The sequence below is a fragment of the Leucoraja erinacea genome, chromosome 2, assembly GCF_028641065.1.
Source record: "Leucoraja erinacea ecotype New England chromosome 2, Leri_hhj_1, whole genome shotgun sequence".
Taxonomy (NCBI): Eukaryota; Metazoa; Chordata; class Chondrichthyes; order Rajiformes; family Rajidae; genus Leucoraja; species Leucoraja erinaceus.
The window spans coordinates 32,695,193-32,713,250 of NC_073378.1; the positions used below are offsets into that span (position 1 = coordinate 32,695,193).

Here is an 18,058-nt window from a genome sequence, read left to right on the forward strand (position 1 = left end):
ACATGTACGCGCAGAATCTCTTGCCCAGAGTAAATGAATCGAGGACCAGAAGACAGGCTTAAGGTGAAGGGGAAAAGATTTAAGCAATCTGAGGGGTAACTTTTTTGGACAAAGGGTGGTAGGTGTATGGAACAAGCTGACAGAGGTGGTAGTTGAGGCAGGGACTATCCCAACGTTTAAGAAGCAATTAGACAGGTACATGGATAGGACAGGTTTGGAGGGATATGGACCAAATCAAGACAGGTGTGACTAGTGTAGCTGGGACATGATGGCCGGTGTGGGCAAGCAGGGCCGAAGGGCCTGTTTCCACATTGACTCTATAACAATGCTTAATTATTAAGTATTGGATCTTTTTATTTTAAATGTCACTCTTGTATTTCCAGATATGGCACCGTACGTGGAGGCGTTCGACATGGTGCTGATGGGGGCTGTTGCAGACTATATGAAGCACAGCAACATCATCGGGGAAGATGTGGCGCAGCATGTAAGAAGAAGAATGAATCTGCTTTGCTGTAGAGGATGATCTTTAAGTGACGCTGCATTGCCCTTGCTTAGGTTGCCACATGTTACTGAAATGTAGGAAGAGTGGGCGGCACGGTGGCGCAGCAGTAGGGTTGCTGCCTTACAACACCTACAGCGCCAGAGACCCGGGTTCGATCCCGACTACGGGTGCTGTCTGTACGGAGTTTGTACGTTCTCCCCGTGACCTGCGTGGATTTTCTCCGAGATCTTCGGTTTCTTCCCACACTCCAAAGATCAAGTTCAGGCTCACATTTATTGTCACAATTAAGGTACGGTGATATTTGAGTTACCATACAGCCACACAAGTAAAAAGAACACAATACACATTAGAATTTAACATAAACATCCACCACAGTGGAATCAACATTCCTCACTGTGATGGAAGGCGATAAAATCCAATCAATCTTCCTCCTTTGTTCACCCGTGGTCGGGGCCTTGATCCCTCTGCAGTCGGCTCTACGGTCGGCCCGATGTACAGGCCCTCTCGTCGGGGTGATCGAAACTCTGACGTCGGGACGGATCAGAACACACTCCGCGGCTTGGAGTTCCCAAATTGGCCGATTCGTACCTGAGACCACGGCTTCACGATGTTAAAGACCACGGGCCAGCGGTCAGAGCACTTCTTCTGGCGATCCCCGGCAAAGAATCCCAGGCTCCGCGATGGTAAGTCCGCGCCGCACCCGCAGCAAGAAGCTCCGAAGACAGCTGCAGTCACAGGCCCCCGCGGTCGGAGCTCCACCACTGGCGACCCTCGGCAAAGGATCCCAGGCTCCGCGATGGTAAGTTCTTGCCGCTGAAGCTCTGGACCGGGCTCCGGCCTGGAAAGGCCGCACCAAACCAGTTGTTAGGCCGCAAGGGGGGGGCGTAGATGCGCCAAGGAGGAAATGCATCTCCGTCGAGGAAAGGGACTGAAAACGGTTCCCCCTAATCTCCCTCCAACCACCCTCCACATAAGACATACCGAAAAACATTAAATCATACATTTAGACACAGTACAAATAATGACAAATGTCGAAAGGACAGACAGGCTGCTGGCGACGTTTCCACTCGCAGCGCCACCAGGTGATGACAGGTTTGTGGGCTTAATTGTCTTGGTTATTGTAAAATAATCCCTAGTGTGTGCAGGATAGTGTAAATGCGCGGGGAACAAGGGGAGAGGGGATGTAGATGGATTCAATGGAAGTGAGGCTGGCTTTCTGGAACGCAGTGACGACTTCATTGAAATGCATGCTTCTGTACAGGGACCAGTTCATTCTTCAGTCTGAAGAAGGGTCTCGACTCGAAATATCACCCATTCCTTTTCTCCAGAGATGCTGCCTGTCCCGCTGAGTTACTCCAGCATTTTGTGTCTATATTCGGTTTAAACCAGCATCTGCAGTTCCTTCCTACAACTTAAACCTACAGTGCCCTCCATAATGTTTGGGACAAAGACCCATTGTTTATTTATTTGCCTCTGTACTCCACAATTTGAGATTTGTAATAGACAAAAATCCATATATGGTTAAAGTGCACATTGTCAGATTTTAATAAAGGCCATTTTGGTTTCACCATGTAGAAATTACAGCAGTGTTTATACATAGTCCCCCCCCATTTCATGGCACCATAACGTTTGGGACACAGCAATGTCATGTAAATGAAAGTAGTCATGTTTAGTATTTTGTTGCATATTCTTTGCATGCAATGACTGCTTGAAGTCTGCGATTCATGGACATCACCAGTTGCTGGGTGTCTTCTCTGGTGATGCTCTGCCAAGCCTGTATTGCAGCCATCTTTAGCTTATGCTTGTTTTGGGGGCTAGTCAGTTTTCTCTTCAGCATATAAAAGGCATGCTCAATTGGGTTCAGATCGGGTGATTGACTTGGCCACTCAAGAATTTACCATTTTTTAGCTTTGAAAAACTCCTTTGTTGCTTTAGCAGTATGTTTGGGGTCATTGTCTTGCTATAGAATGAACCGCCGGCCAACGAGTTTTGGAGCATTTGTTTGAACTTGAGCAGATAGGATGTGTCTATACACTTCAGAATTCATTATGCTACTACCATCAGCAGTTGTATCATCAATGAAGATAAGTGAGCCAGTACCTTCAGCAGCCATACATGCCCAGGCCATAACACCCCCACCACCATGTTTCACAGATGAGGTGGTATGCTTTGGATCTTAGACAGTTCCTTCTCTCCTCCATACTTTGCTCTGGCCATCACTCTGATATAAGTTAATCTTCGTTTCATCTGTCCACAAGACCTTTTTCCAGAACTGTGGTTGCACTTTTAAGTACTTCTTGGCAAACTGTAACCTGGCCATCCTATTTTTGCGGCTAACCAGTGGTTTGCATCTTGCAGTGTAGCCTCTGTATTTCTGTTCACGAAGTCTTCTGCGGACAGTGGTCATTGACAAATCCACACCTGACTCCTGAAGAGTGTTTCTGATCTGTTGGACAGGTGTTTGGGGGGTTTTCTTTATAGAGATAATTCTTCTGTCATCAGCTGTGGAGGTCTTCCTTGGCCTGTGGTGGGTGGGGGAGGGGAAGGGGGAAACTTTATTTCCTAGTCCCTACCTGGTCGGAGAGGCGGATTCCCTCCAAGCTGCTTCTTTGCCCCTTCCTCGTGGCCTACCATCGGGACTGGAGTGGAGTCTCCTACCAGACCGGCCAGAGCCCCAGCTTTGGCGGCGGCGCAGCACTGAAACACCGTCACGGAGCGGGCGATGCCTTATCGGGTCACCGTGCTGTGACCGCCAACTCCAACATCGAGGAGCTGCGGTCTGCGGAGCGTCCAGCCGCGGGCGGCGCTGGATTTAAAACACCGTGGAGCCTGGGATCTCTCGCCGAGATCGCCAGAGTCGGAGCTCCAACCAGCGCGGCCTGTGGACATTGGGAGCCGTGGTCTCCGGGGAGGAAGCGGCCGTTCCAGACACTCCAAGCCGCTGAGGAGTGTTCACCCGACGCCGGAGCTCCATCATCCGGCAAGAGGGCCTGAAAACATCGGGCTGGCTGCGGAGGCCACAAATAGGCCCCAACCTCGGGTGATCACAGAGGAAGAGGACTGAACTTTCTAGTGCTTTTCCCCACAGTGGAAAATGTTGATTCTGCTGTTAAATTCTCATGTTAAATTCTATAATGTGTTGTGTCATTTTTCTTTTTTTTTAAATTTTTCTATGGATGTACAGAAACCTAATTATTTCTTCCATGTAAAGCACTTTGGTTTCAACGCGAGTTGATTTAAACGTGCTATATAAATAAAATGTACTTACTCTAACAGTTTTGTTCTTGTTTCTCAGTCTCATAATGGCTTCTTTGACTTTCATTGGCTCAACTTTGGTCCTCATGTTGATAAACAGCAATAGAAGTTTCCAAAAGTGATGGAAAGACTAGGTACTGAGAGCTCTCTCATACTTGCATTAAGTAGGCATTTAAACACACCTGAGCAATTACAAAAACCTGTGAAGCCATGTGTCTCAAACATTATGGTGCCCTGAAATGGGGGGACTATGTATAAACACAGCTGTAATTTCTACATGGTGAAACCAAAATGTATAAACATGGCCTTTAATAAAATCTGACAATGTGCACTTTAACCACGTGTGATTTTTTTCTAATACAAATCTCAAATTGTGGAGTACAGAGGCAAATAAATAAATGATGGGTCTTTGTCCCAAACATTATGGAGGGCACTGTATATCCTCTGATTCTTGATTTCCCCACCATGAGTAAAGGATGCATGTGTTCCCCTCATGGTTTTATGCACCACTTATCCCCCTGAGCTCCAGGGAGTGAAGAACTGGCCTGCTCAACCACTCCCTTAAGCTCAAGCCCTCAGGACCTGGCAGCATTGTCGTGATCGACAGGGGAAGGTCTATTGCAGAGGGCAATGATAATTCTTTCCTAATGAGCTTCTCGGTGCTTTCTGCGAATTGCACAGATTCACCACCCTCTGACTAAAGAAATTCCTCCTCATCTCCTTCCCGAAAGGAACGTCCTATAATTCTGAGGCTACCACCTCTGGTCGTAGACTCTCCCACTGGTGGAAACATCCTGTCCACATCCACTCTCTCTCAGCCTTTTATCGTCACTGGAGTGATTGGAGACATGCCGTGTTTCCTCAGTCTGCGGGAAGTAGAGACGTTGGTGTGCCTTCTTGGTCGTTGCATCGATATGGTCAGCTCTCCACAGATTGTTAGTAATATTAAGGTCAACGGTGGTGCTTCCCTAGAAGGCCGCGTGCCGCAGAAGGTGCCCCAAGCACCGCTCTGACTGTTTTATTTAGTTTAATTTAGAGACACAGCGCGGAAACAGGCCCTTCCCGACGTTGGGGCAGTCCAGAACCAGGGGTCACAGTTTAAGAATAAGTGGTTGGCTATTTAGGACTGAGATGAGGAAAACAGAGAGTTATGAATCTGTGGAATTCTCTGCCACAGAAGGCAGTGTAGTTCAATTCACTGGATGTTTTCAAGAGAGAGTTAGAATTAGCTCTTAGGGCTAAAGGAATCACGGGATATGGGGAGAAAGCTGGAACGATACACTGATTTTAGATGATCAGCGATGATCATATTGAATAGTGGTGCCGGCTCGAAGGGCCTAATGGCCTACTCCTGCACCTATGTTTCTAACTCTACCGCCGTGCCGATTTCCTCCCACTCTCCAAAGACGTACATGGTGGAATATTCTGTGAATAAGTCATACTCTCATCTCTTTTTACCCCAAAGCACAAAGTGCGTTTGTTTTTCTATGTCCATTTATCTTTTTAATATTTTTATCCTCGTGCCGCGATGTCTGCTTTGTGGCAGCGGTCATTTGGAATGGAGAAAAGCTTGTTTTTGTTTGCAGCAACAAGTGAAGTCAGCAGAAGTGTGAACAATAAGATCAGAAGCCGGCTATTCTGCTGAGTTGTCATACGAGTGCAGTTTATACCACTGAGCTGTATTGGCGACTGAGGCAGCTGCTTTCAAAACCCTGTGTCAAAGGCTGTATCTAATTCCCATGTAAGTACCAGTTAATCCCAGCGCCCAGTCCCCCTTACAGCAGGCAAACCAAGCCACAAGTTACAAACTACGTAATTAAAAAAAAAGTCTGAAGATGGATCACCACCCAAAACATCACCCATTCCTTCTCTCCAGAGATGTTGCCTGTCCCGCTGAGTTACTCCAGCATTTTGTGTCTACCTTCGATTTAAACCAGCACTGCAGATCTTTCCCACATACAAATTATGTAAATGGTCTGAGCAAAATAGAGCCGGTTTCACATTTCCCGATGATGCCTTCAACCTGGGTGCCTTCAACCTACTCCTGTCGAGCAGCTCCCTATACTTGCAGGCATTCCGCCATCAGGGATTCGAAGGCAAGCAGCAACTCTGGTACTATCTCGTCGTGCCATGGACCCAGATCATCTCCTCCATCTGGCTATCAGCAGAGAGCAGAGGCCACCCCGACTGAAGTCCCGTCACCCCTTTGCTCCACATGGAAAACCACTCCTCGCATCCATCCAGCCAACTGAGACAAAAGCACACTGGATAGCCACCAAGTGGTCACAGGAGTGGAAGGCAACCTCATCTCCATACACAGCTACATCTCTTCACCAGATAAAAGCTGTCCAGGGTCTGACCTCCCCGGAGGAGCATGGGTGAAGCTCAACAGACTTGGTACTGGAGTTGGGCGTTTCAACGCCAGCGTGTTTCAAGAGGGTCAAGAGGACATGACTTCAGAATTAAGGGACAGAAGTTTAGGGGTAACATGAGGGGGAACTTCTTTACTCAGAGAGTGGTAGCGGTGTGGAATGAGCTTCCAGTGGAAGTGGTGGAGGCAGGTTCATTGGTATCATTTAAAAATAAATTGGATAGGCATATGAATGAGAAGGGAATGGAGGGTTATGGTATGAGTGCAGGCAGGTGGGACTAAGGGGAAAAAAAGTTGTTCGGCACAGACTTGTAGGGCCGAGATGGCCTGTTTCCGTGCTGTAATTGTTATATAGTTAAATGGTTATGTTGTTAAGATTGTTAAGGGTTTGGACACGCTAGAGGCAGGAAACATGTCCCCAATGTTGGGGGAGTCTAGAACCAGGGGACACAGTTTAAGAATAAGGGGTAAGCCATTTAGAACGGAGAGGAGGAAACACTTTTTCTCACAGAGAGTTGTGAGTCTGTGGAATTCTCTGCCTCAGAGGGCGGTGGAGGCCGGTTCTCTGGATACTCTCAAGAGAGAACGGGATAGGGCTCTTAAAGATAGCGGAGTCAGGGGATATGGGGCGAAGGCAGGAACGGGGTACTGATTGGAGATGATCAGCCATGATCACATTGAATGGCGGTGCTGGCTTTGAAGGGCCAAATGGCCTACTCCTGCACCTATTGTCTATTGTCTATGTGGAGATGGGGGCTCCGCCAGAGCCCATCCTGTGAATGCGGAGCAGAACAACAGACAGCCAACCATGTCATCTCTGGGTGCCCGCTCTACCACCCACAAAATGGAGCTCAGGGCCTGGCAAACATTGACGCAGAGACAACAACCTGGCTGCTCAACACCCGGCGTGAGATCTAACTTGTCCTTTGGTTTATTTATGTTTCATTCGCAAGAAGAAGAAGGATTGCCTTGATATTAGCTTTAGATGACCACCAGTTTAGTTTTTAATTTAGAGATACAGCGCGAAAACGGGCCCTTCAGCCCACTGAGTCCGTGCCGACCAGCGATCGTCGGTACACAAGCACTATCCCACACACCAGCGATAATTTACAATTTTTAATTTTACAAACATCAAGGCAGTAGGCGAATGGGGTTGAGAGGAAATGATAGATCACCCTCCATTGAATGGTAGAGTAGACGTGATGGGACGAATGGCCTGCACGCCTTTGAGTGTGGGAGGAAACCGGTGCACCCGGGGAAAACCCATGGAGGTCACGGGGACATTGTACAAACTCTGTACAAACAGCACCCGTAGTCAGGATCGAACCCGGGTCTCTGGCTCTGCAAGGCAGCAACTCTACCGCGGCGCCACCGTGCCGCACCAAATTCACTGTTCCATGTATTCTGATAGATTCACTTTGCTTGTGAGCACAGAAAACGGCAGGGAGCGATTGGGCTGAGTTGGTGAAGCTGAATCTGTGGAGTCAAAGTTCAGATGGAAGCTTAATGCCTCTGTCCCACTTAGGCGATTTTTTAGACGCCTACAGGCGACTAGGCTGTCGCCGGGGTGTCGCCTGTGAGGTCTTGGCCGCACAAAAAGTCATACCATTTTTCTGGTCACGGCTGGATTTTGAAATGTTCAAAACTTTTTGGCGACAGTCGGCGCCCGTGGGCTTGACGTCAACGATCGTAGCCTGTCGCCAGGATGCTGACATCACATCGGTGAATTCCATTGGCGACTACCTACGTCAACCGGCGACAGGGTACCGGCGACTGAATTGTCTTACCTTGTCATAGCTTGTCGCGGGTGGACGTAGGTTGTCGTAGGTGTGGTCGTAGGTGGATGTATCTATGGGTCGTCGGTTGTCGGTAGCTTGCCGTAGCTTGACATCGACCAGGTGGTGGGCTGTTGCCGACACTGTCGTACACATTGTCGAAGGTGGGTCCAGGCACCGTTTTTTCGGCAACCTGCTACGACTATGACAATCGCCAAAAAAATCGCCTAAGTGGGACAGGCCCATATATGTTGTAAATCTGGGATAACATGTTAATACTGTACCGGGGAGAAACAGCACTGGGAACACTGCTGAGTGCTCAGAGCAACCTTTGTTTGAGCGAGACATTGAAATCAAACCATTGGCCCAGGGTATCCCTTCCCCCACCCAAGTTGTACCAGCCTCAAAATCATCTTGTTGAGTGTCATTGTCTGTCTCTCGATTTCACCAAACCCCAGAGCTAACAATGGCCTGTTTCCCTTATCCCTTATTGTTACTTTTTTGCATATCTTTCATTCTATTCTTCAGTATCTCTCCACATCACTGTCTATATCTTTCCTTTCCCTCTCGCCTGGCTCTCAGTTTGAAGAAGAGTCTCGACCCGAAATGTCACCTATTTGCTTTTCTCCAGAGATGCTGCCTGACCCGCTGAGTTACTCCAGCTTTTTGTGTCTTCTGTCCAATCTGCCTTTTGCCACATTCATCTAGTAACATGCCTGATGCCCAACGTGAATGGATTGAGATACAACATGGAAGCAGGTCCTTCAGCCCATCTGTGGAATTCTTTGCCGCAGAAGGCTGTGGAGGGCAAGTCAGTGGATATTTAAACGATACGATAGAACTTTATTTATCCCACGTTGGAAATTGATCTGCCAACATTCATAAAACACACAAAACACATGAAACATGAAATTAAAGTGAGGAGTGGAAAGGCTTGGGGGATTTGCAAAGATTGAGGGGGGGTGGGGGAGGGTTGGGAGTAAGTCTCAGGCTACCCCATGACAGAAGGGGGAGGAGTTATAAAGGTTGATAGCCACAGGGAAGAAGGATCTACTGTGGCGTTCTGTCCTGCAGCAAGGCAGAGATAGATAGATTCTTCATTAGGTAGACAAAAATGCTGGAGAAACTTAGCGGGTGAGGCAGCATCCATGGAGCGAAGGAAATAGGCAACGTTTCGGGCTGGAAAGGAAGAGGAGGAGCCAGAGGGCTGAGAGAGAGCTGAGAAGGGGAGAAGACACAAGGGCTACCGGAAATTGGAAAAGTAAATGTTCAAGCCGCTGGGGTGCAGACTGCCCAAGCAGAATATGAGGTGCTGTTCCTCCAATTTCCGGTGGTGCTCACTCTGGCCATGGTGGAGACCCAGGACAGAAAGATCGGTTTCGGAATGGGAGCGGGAGTTGAAGTACGGGTGTTAGAGATTATGGGGAGAAGACAGGAGAATGGGGTTAGGAAGGAGAGATAGATCAGCCATGATTGAATGGCGCAGACTTGATGGGCTGAATGGCCTAATTCTACTCCTATCACTTATTATCTTATGATCATTCACCGTCCGTTCACACAAGTTCGATGTTATCTCACTTCCTCGTCCACTCCGTGGCTGCACACACTAGGGGCAATTTATGGACAATAGACAATAGATGCAGGAGTAGGCCATTCGGCCCTTCGAACCAGCACCACCAATCGATGTGATCGTGGCTGATCATTTACAGAGACCAATTAACCTTCAAACCTGCAAGTATTTGGTATGTGGAAGGAAACTGGATTACTCTCTGAGGTGTGTGAAACTATTGGCTTTGTGTTAACAACATCACAGACCTGAATGTATGACTTAATTATTTTTAATTTCCAAACATAGACTATTCCGAATTAAAAATATGTACAAATCAAGGCAAAAAAACTCTTTTGACATTCTCAGTTTCTATACATTCATTAGTTCATAAGTTCTAGGAGCAGAATTAGACCATTAGGCCCATCAAGTCTACTCCACCATTCAATCATGGCTGATCTACCTTTTCCTCTCATCCCCATTCTCCTACTAGTGGGAGAGTCTAGGGCCAGAGGCCATAGCCTCGGAATAAAAGGATGTACCTTTAGAAAGGAGATGAGGAGGAATTTCTTTAGCCAGAGGGTGGTGAATCTGTGGAATTCTGTGGAAGGCTGCGGAGGCCAAGTTGGTGGATATTTTTAAGGCGGAGATTGATAGATTCTTGATTAGTACGGGTGTCAGGGGTTATGGGGAGAAGGCAGGAGAATGGGGTTGAGATCAGCCATGATTGAATGGCAGAGTAGACTTGATGGACCGAATGGCCTAATTCTGCTCCTATCACTTATGAACCTATGAATTTATGAACAGTGAGATAGGGGGAAAAGGTTCTGGTGAAAAGGATAACTTAAAATAATATAGATATTGATGAGAAGGCTATTTGTGAAGATTGTGATATGAGTAAAGATTGGAAGAGTGTGAGAGGAAGATACAGAATGTCCACAAGAGTGGAGGGTGGGACGATTGTCAAAGAATACAAATTAAAGTCTCTTTATCTGAATTCACACATCATTTGTTACATGATAGGTGAATTTCTCTCACAACCATTGGAGACTTATTGCAAGGTGACCTACTGAATATTTTGGGTTACTTGACATTTTGCAAAGCTAAGCAGAAGGAAAACAGAGGTGGGATAGCTCTGTTAATAAATCATGAGATCTGTGTCATAATGCAAAATGACTTTGTTTGAAAGATTCAGGGCACAGGACCAATAAGGTGTGGAAACAGGCCCTTTGGCCCAACTTGTCCACACTTCCTAATTTGGATAGATATAATGAACAGCAAGGAAAAGTAGTCACTGGTGGGAATAAGGTACATGGACCCTAATTCTCACGGCACTGTAGGATGGAACATGAATCGAGGAAGTGTAGGAAGGAACTGCAGATGCTGGTTTAAATCAAAGATAGACACAAAATGCTGGAGTAACGCAGCGGAACAGGCAACATCTCTGGAGTGAAGGAATGGGTGACGTTTTGGGTGGAGTCTAGAACCAGGGGCCGCAGTTTAAGAAAAAGGGGTAAGCCATTTAGAACGGAGACGAGGAAACACGTTTTCACACAGAGAGTGGTGAGTCTGTGGAATTCTCTGCCTCAGAGGGCGGTGGAGGCCAGTTTTCTGGATACTTTCAAGAGAGAGCTAGATAGGGCTCTTAAAGACAGCAGAGTCAGGGGATATGGGGAGAAGGCAGGAACGGGGTACTGATTGGGGATGATCAGCCATGATCACATTGGATGGCGGCGCTGGCTCGAAGGGCCGAATGGCCTAGTCCTGCACCTATTGTCTATTGTCTATTGAGACCCTTCTTTAGACAAGAATGAAGTTGTCCCTGTTCAGAAGCGTGCATTTCAATAAAGTCGTCACTGTGTTCCAGAAAACCAACCTCACTTCCATTAACTCCATCTACACCTCACTCTGCCTCGGCAAGGCCAGCACCAAACGCAGGCAGGTGGGACTGGTGTAGATGGGACACGTTGGTGGTGTAGGGCCAAAGGGCCTGTTTCCACACTGTATCACTCCATGACTTAACAAGTCAGGCAGCAACCACAGAGAGACAAACAGAGTTAACATTTCATGGAACTGGAATTATTTAGAAAATAGGCATGCACAGAGGATGCTTCCAATAGTGGGAGAGTCTAGGACTAGAGGTTACAGCCTCAGAATTAATGGACGTTCCTCTTGGAGGTAGTTGAGAAGGAATGTTTTCAGTCAACGGGTGGCGAATCTGTGAAATTCTTTGCCACAGGCTGTGGGGGCCAGGTCAATGGATATTTTTAAAGCAGCGATAGATAGATTCTTGATTAGTATGGGTGTCAGGGTTATGGGGAGAAGGCAGGAGAATGGGATTCGGAGGGGTGGGGCCATGATTGAATGGCGGAGTAGATCTGATGGGCCGAATGGCCTAATTCCGCACCTTTTATGACCTTATGCACGGTTACATTAACATTTTTATTGAAGAAAAGGCATTGAATATGGAAAAAAAATATTTTGCAGGTCTTTTCAGAATACCACATGCTAAAAATCCCAATAATGGTCAAATTCAGGGGCATAAAGGAGGGATGAACTGAAGACAAACAATATGACTGAAGTCTGTCAGAAGTTGTATACCACAGGGATTGGTGCAGGCATCTTTGTAGTTTGTAATACGCATAAACAACTTGGATGAGAATGTGGGGGGTATGATAAGGTCTTAAGTGATAGGAGTCGAATTAGGCCATTCGGACCATCAAGTCTACTCCGCCATTCAATCATGGCTGATCTATCTCTCCCTCTTAACCCCATTCTCCTGCCTTCACCCCATAACCTCTGACACCCGCACTAATCAAGTGATGAGTGAATGAGTAAGTTTGCTGACAACATGAAAATTGGTGGAGTCATCGATAATGAGGAATGTTGAAGGGGTACAGCGGGACATTGATCAATTAGAAAATTGGACAGAGTGGTTGCAGATGGAATCCAATCCAGACAAGTGGATTAAGGGGGGACTTGATAGAGGTCTTTAAAATGATGAGAGGGATAGATAGAGTTGATGTGGACAAGCTTTTCCCTTTGAGAATAGGGAAGATTCAAACAAGAGGACATGACTTCAGAATTAAGGGACAGAAGTTTAGGGGTGACATGAGGGGGAACTTCTTTACTCAGAGAGTGGTGGCGGTGTGGAATGAGCTTCCAGTGGAAGTGGTGAGGCAGGTTCGTTGGTATCATTTAAAAATAAATTGGATAGGCATATGGATGAGAAGGGAATGGAGGGTTATGGTATGAGTGCAGGCAGGTGGGACTAAGGGAAAAAAGTTGTTCGGCACGGACTTGTAGGGCCGAGATGGCCTGTTTCCGTGCTGTAATTGTTATATGGTTATAAGTGTGATGTGCTGCACTTTAAGGGGTCAGTTAGTCAAATGGGGGGAGTTGGGACTGGGCATATTGGTTGGCATGGACAAGTTGGGCCAAAGGGCCCGTTTCCGTGCTGGATGACTTCGAGGATAAGGTTGGGAGCAAAAGTACTGTTGGAACCGCGTAATACAGAAAACTGCACCTTCAGTTCTGTTCAGTTTAGTTTATTGTCACTTGTACCGAGGTAGAGTGAATATCCAGTCAGCAGAAAGACAACACATGATTACAATCGAGCCATTTACAGTGTGTAGGTGCATGATAAGGGAATAAAATTTAGTGCAAGGTAAAGGGACTGTCACACTGCGGCGACCTAATCCGCGAGTTAAGAAGAATGTCTTCGACCTTCAAGGTCGAGGGCACTCGCCTGGAAAACGTCCAGCTGGATCGACCGTCCGTGTTGAAACCGCGGGCTGGATCGACCGACCGCACACACACACACACACGCACACACACACACACGCACGCACACACACAGACACACACACACACACACACACACACACACAAACACACACACACACACACACACACACACACACACACACACACACACACACACACACACACACACACACACACACACACACACACACACACACACACACACACACACACACACACACACAAACACGCACGCACGCACACACACACACACACACGCACACACACACACACACACACACACACATATCGCAAAGGCGGGGGCCAGGGAAAACGGGGGATCGCTGTCTGAAATTCACAACTGCGATGAACAGGAATGTAAATGGCTGCCACAGTGTACGGTAGGTCCTTTAGAGAGCGTGAAGAGAGGAGAGAAGGGGGGGAGTAGGAGTGGAGACACTTTTAAGAAGTACTAGACCAAGTGCAGACCCGCTATAATAAAGTTTAGCGGGCATTTAACCAACCGGTCGATTTTCCTTGGTCCTGAAAACTCCAATGAGCCAATTATAATGCCCGGTCAGCGAAGGAGATTGCCTACGGCTGCCCTCGACTGCCTGTAACTACATAGCGACCCCACTCCACTGCACTACGAGTTCAAAAGAACCATGTTGACCAAATTTTACTCACTGAAAACATGCTGAAAAATTTTCCGCGACCTAGCTGAGGCCACGAGTATGCAGGAACTTCCCTCGAGCATGAGGGAGAGTTCCAGTAACCTCAAAGGAATTCCTAGGACCACGTTCATGGCGGACTGCAGGAGTGGGGCGCCGTTGTGTATGGCTGCTCTGTCAGCAGTCCGACCTTTCACCCTTTTTTATTTTTATTTTTAGTCCTGGTAAAAAACAAATGTTAGTTGGAGGTCTTTTATGTGGTGGGTAGGGGGAGGGGAAGAGGGAAACTTTATTTCCTAGTCCCTACCTGGTCGGAGAGGCGGCTTCCCTCCGAGCTGCTTCTTTGCCCCTTCCTCGCAGCCTACCATCGGACTGGAGCGGCGTTTCCCGTCGGGACCGGCCGGGACTACAGCTTTGTCGGCGGCACAACTTCGGCGGACACCATCAGGGAGCGGGCGAGGCCTTACCGGGTCGCCGTGCGGTAAGCACCGGAGTGCGGTGACTGCCGACTCCAACATCCGAGGAGCTGTGGCTGCGGGCGTCCAGCCGCGGGTGGCGCTGGATTTGGAACACCGCGGAGCCTGGGATCCGAGATGGCCAGAGTCGGAGCTCCTACCACCGCGGCCTGAGGACTTGGGGTGCCGCAGTCTCCGGGGAAGGAGCGGCCACTCCAGACACTCCAAGCCGCTGAGGAGTGTTCACCCGACGCCGGAGTTCCAGCTTTCCGGCAAGAGGGACTGAAAACATCGGACTGGCTGCGGAGGCCACAAATAGGCCCCGACCTCGGGTGTTTCACAGAGGAAGAGGACTGAACTTTTTGATGCCTTTCCCCACAGTGGAAAATGTTGATTCTGTTGTGGGGGGACGTTCATGTTGAATTCTATAATGTGTTGTGTCATTTTTCTTATTTTTAATTTTTCTATGGATGTACGGAAACTTTATTATTTCTTTTATGTAAAGCACTTTGGTTTCAACGCGACTTGATTTAAACGTGCTATATAAATAAAATGCACTTACTTACGTGTCGACCATGCTGCGAGTTTGTCGAGGGCAAACTCGTCTAAACTCGCAGATTATGTCGCCGCAGTGGGACAGCCCCTTAAAGCCTGCAAAGTCCGATCAAGGATAGTCCAAGGTTCACCAATGAGGTAAATAGTGGTTCAGGACAGCTCTCTGGTTGTGGTGGGATGGTCCAGTTGCCTGATAACAGCTGGGAAGATACTGTCCCTGAATCTGGAGAACTGCGTTTTCATACTTCTATACCTTTTGCCCGATGGGAGTGGCCAGGGTGCGACTCATTCTTGATTATGCTGCTGCCCTTGCCGAGGCAGCCTGAGGTATAAATGGAGTCAATAGAAGGGAGGTTGGTTTGTGTGATGGTCTGGGCTGCGTCCACAATTCTTGGCAATTTGTTGGATGGAGCTGTTCCCAAACCACGCTGTGATGCATGCTGATAAAATGCTTTCTCTGGTGCACCTGGTGAGAGTTGTAGGGGACTTGCCAAACTTTCTAAGCCTTCTAAGGAAGTAGAGCTGCTGAATATCTGAAACGAAGGTTCAGATATTCTGAAATCTGAATATCTGAAACGAAGGCTGGAAATAGCCAGTAGGTCAGGCTATGTTCTTGTTCATCAGATCATGAGGAGAATGGATTGGGTGAATGCAGGAGAATGGGGTTGAGAGGGAAAGATAAATGGTGGAGTGGACTTGTTGGGCCGAATGGCCTAATTCTGCTCCTCTATCTTATGAACTTAGAAAAGCAGCCCTTTCTATTTCAATGAGGGGACTCTTTTACCGAGAGCTTCCCCAGTGGTGGGATGTGCAATGTCTCTTTAAATAAATAACTACTTAACAGCAAAAATTATAACGGGATTGTGTAAGAGGTCAGGATGATAGGAATTCTTTGCTGTAAAGTTGTAACAGTGAACCGGCCGCAGCTTACCAATGGAGAACGTAAACCAAAAGTATGTGATCATCTGACCATGCATTCAACCATTCACATTTATGCAGGCAATTTTGCCAAGGAGATCGTATAGCCTTGACTATTAATGGCAGCCAACTCCTCATTCTCCAAATTCTTTCCGATACATCAGTGTCCCTTTGAACAGCGCACAGAATGGTACACCGTCTTCTAAATATGGTCTGAGCCATGAGTTAGCTGTTAAAATAACATGCTTTGCCTCATCAGCAAATGCCCTTGCATGTCTAAGTGCTTGATCAGCTGAGCTGACGAGATTTAGTAGCTTTTTGTTTTTTTTTGTCTGGCTGCTTGATAGCAGTTCACGCTGGTCAGCTGGCATCCATTTGTTGTTCAGTGGAATCTGCATCGCAGGATGCGAATGCAACGCTGCCCTTTATTTGCAGAGGGCTAGAATGCAAAATACAGCAATGTAATTTCTGCGGCTTTGTGAGGCGCTGGGTCAGACCACGTTTGGAGTATTATGAGAAGGTTTGGCCTCCATATCTGAGGAAGGTTGTGCTGGCTCTAGAGAGGGTCCAGAGGAGGTTTTCGACAATGATCCCAAGGGTGATTGGGTTAGCGTATGATGAGTGTTTGATGGTGCTGGACCTGTACTCGCTGGAGTTTAGAAGGATTAAAGGGGACCCCATTGAATCTAACCGAATAGTGAAAGGCCTTGGCAGAGTGGATGTGGAGGGGATGTCTCCACTAGTGGTAGAGTCTAGGACCAGAGGCCATAACCTCAGAATAAAAAGACGTTCCTTCAGAAAGGCAATGAGGAGGAATTTCTTCAGTCAGAGAGCAATGAATCTGTGGAATTCATTGCCAAGGACGGCTGTGGAGGCCAAGTCATTGGATAATTTTAAGGCTGAGATTGATAGATTCATGATTAGTACGGGTGTCAGGGGTTATGGGAAGAAGACAGGATAATGGGGTTGAGAGGGAAAGATAGATCAGCCATGGTTGAATGATGGAGTAGACTTCAGTTTATGTTATAATTTCTAGTAGCAGTATTAGGCTATTCAGCCCATCGTACACTCCACCATTCAATCGTGGCTGATCAATCTGTACCTCTCAACCCCATTCTCCTGCCTTCGCCCCATGTAGTGACCATTTAGTAACAAATATTATGTATCCTACTCTAAATTTGCTGCAGCTACGTGCGCTGAGTTTGCATGTGCTCTCTCTAACCACGCGCGTGCTCTGGTTTCCCAAAGACGCGCAGGTTTGTAGTCCAGTTTAGTTTATTGCCACGTGTACTGAGGTACAGTAAAAAGCTTTTGTTGCGTGCTAACCAGTCAGCGGAAAGACAATACATGATTACAGTCAAGCCATTCATAGTGTACAGATACATGATAAGGGAATAAAGTTTAGTGCAAGGTAAAACCAGTAAAGTCCGATCAAAGATAGCTCGATGGTAGTTCAAGACCGCTCTCTGGTTGTTGGTAGTCTGGTCCAGGTGCCTGTTGGCAGCTGTGATGAAACTGTCCCAGAATCTGGAGGTGTGCGTTTTCACACCTCTATAGCTTTTGCTTGATGGGAGAGGTGAGAAAAAGGGAGTGGCCAGGGTGCGACTTGTCCTTGATTATGGTGCTGGCCTTGCCGAGGCAGCGTGCGGTGTAGATGGAGTCAATGGAAGGGAAGTTGGTTTGCGTCATGGTCTAGGCAGCGTCCACAATTCGCTGCAATGTGTTGGTTAATTGGAGGCTGTGATTTGTCCCTTGTGGATGTAAAAGTGGGACAATGTAGAACGAGTGATTGGTGGTCAGCGGGGACTCAGTGGGCCAAAGGGCCTGTTTCCTTGCCTGTATCTTTCATTCAATTCAATCAAAGTTATTTGTTTGGACCAACTTTCGTAACTTTGTCAGCGCCAAAACGTGGTGACTCTTGTGTACTGCCGAGGTGAGGTCTGCGACATGATTTTACCAGGTTGTATGCAAAGCAAAGCATTTCACTGTACGGTGGCACAGCGGTAGAGTTGCTGCCTTACAAATTGCGAATGCAGCGCCGGAGACCCAGGTTCACTGATTCCCAAATATGTACCGAGTGTTATTGTGCAGTACTGTTTCTGAAATGGTGACGTTTCCTCTAATCCACTGACTAAAAGCAAATGGGTTTAGCGATGAACATAATTTTTTAGTTCCGTTTAGTTTAAAGGTACAGTGTGGAAACGGGCCCTTCGGCTCACCGACCAGCGATCACGCCCGTACACTA

The 18,058-nt window shown here is 47.4% G+C and overlaps 1 protein-coding gene across 2 annotated transcripts in view; it reads left to right on the top strand.

Moving 5' to 3' along the window:
• Nucleotides 1-18,058, top strand: part of cap2 (cyclase associated actin cytoskeleton regulatory protein 2) — a 138,838-nt gene that overhangs the window by 36,104 nt on the left and 84,676 nt on the right. For both annotated transcript variants that reach the window (XM_055654535.1, XM_055654542.1), the window contains one exon: nucleotides 384-484. In XM_055654535.1, the coding sequence (XP_055510510.1) occupies nucleotides 384-484 (101 nt within the window). The remainder of the gene's footprint in view (nucleotides 1-383; nucleotides 485-18,058) is intronic.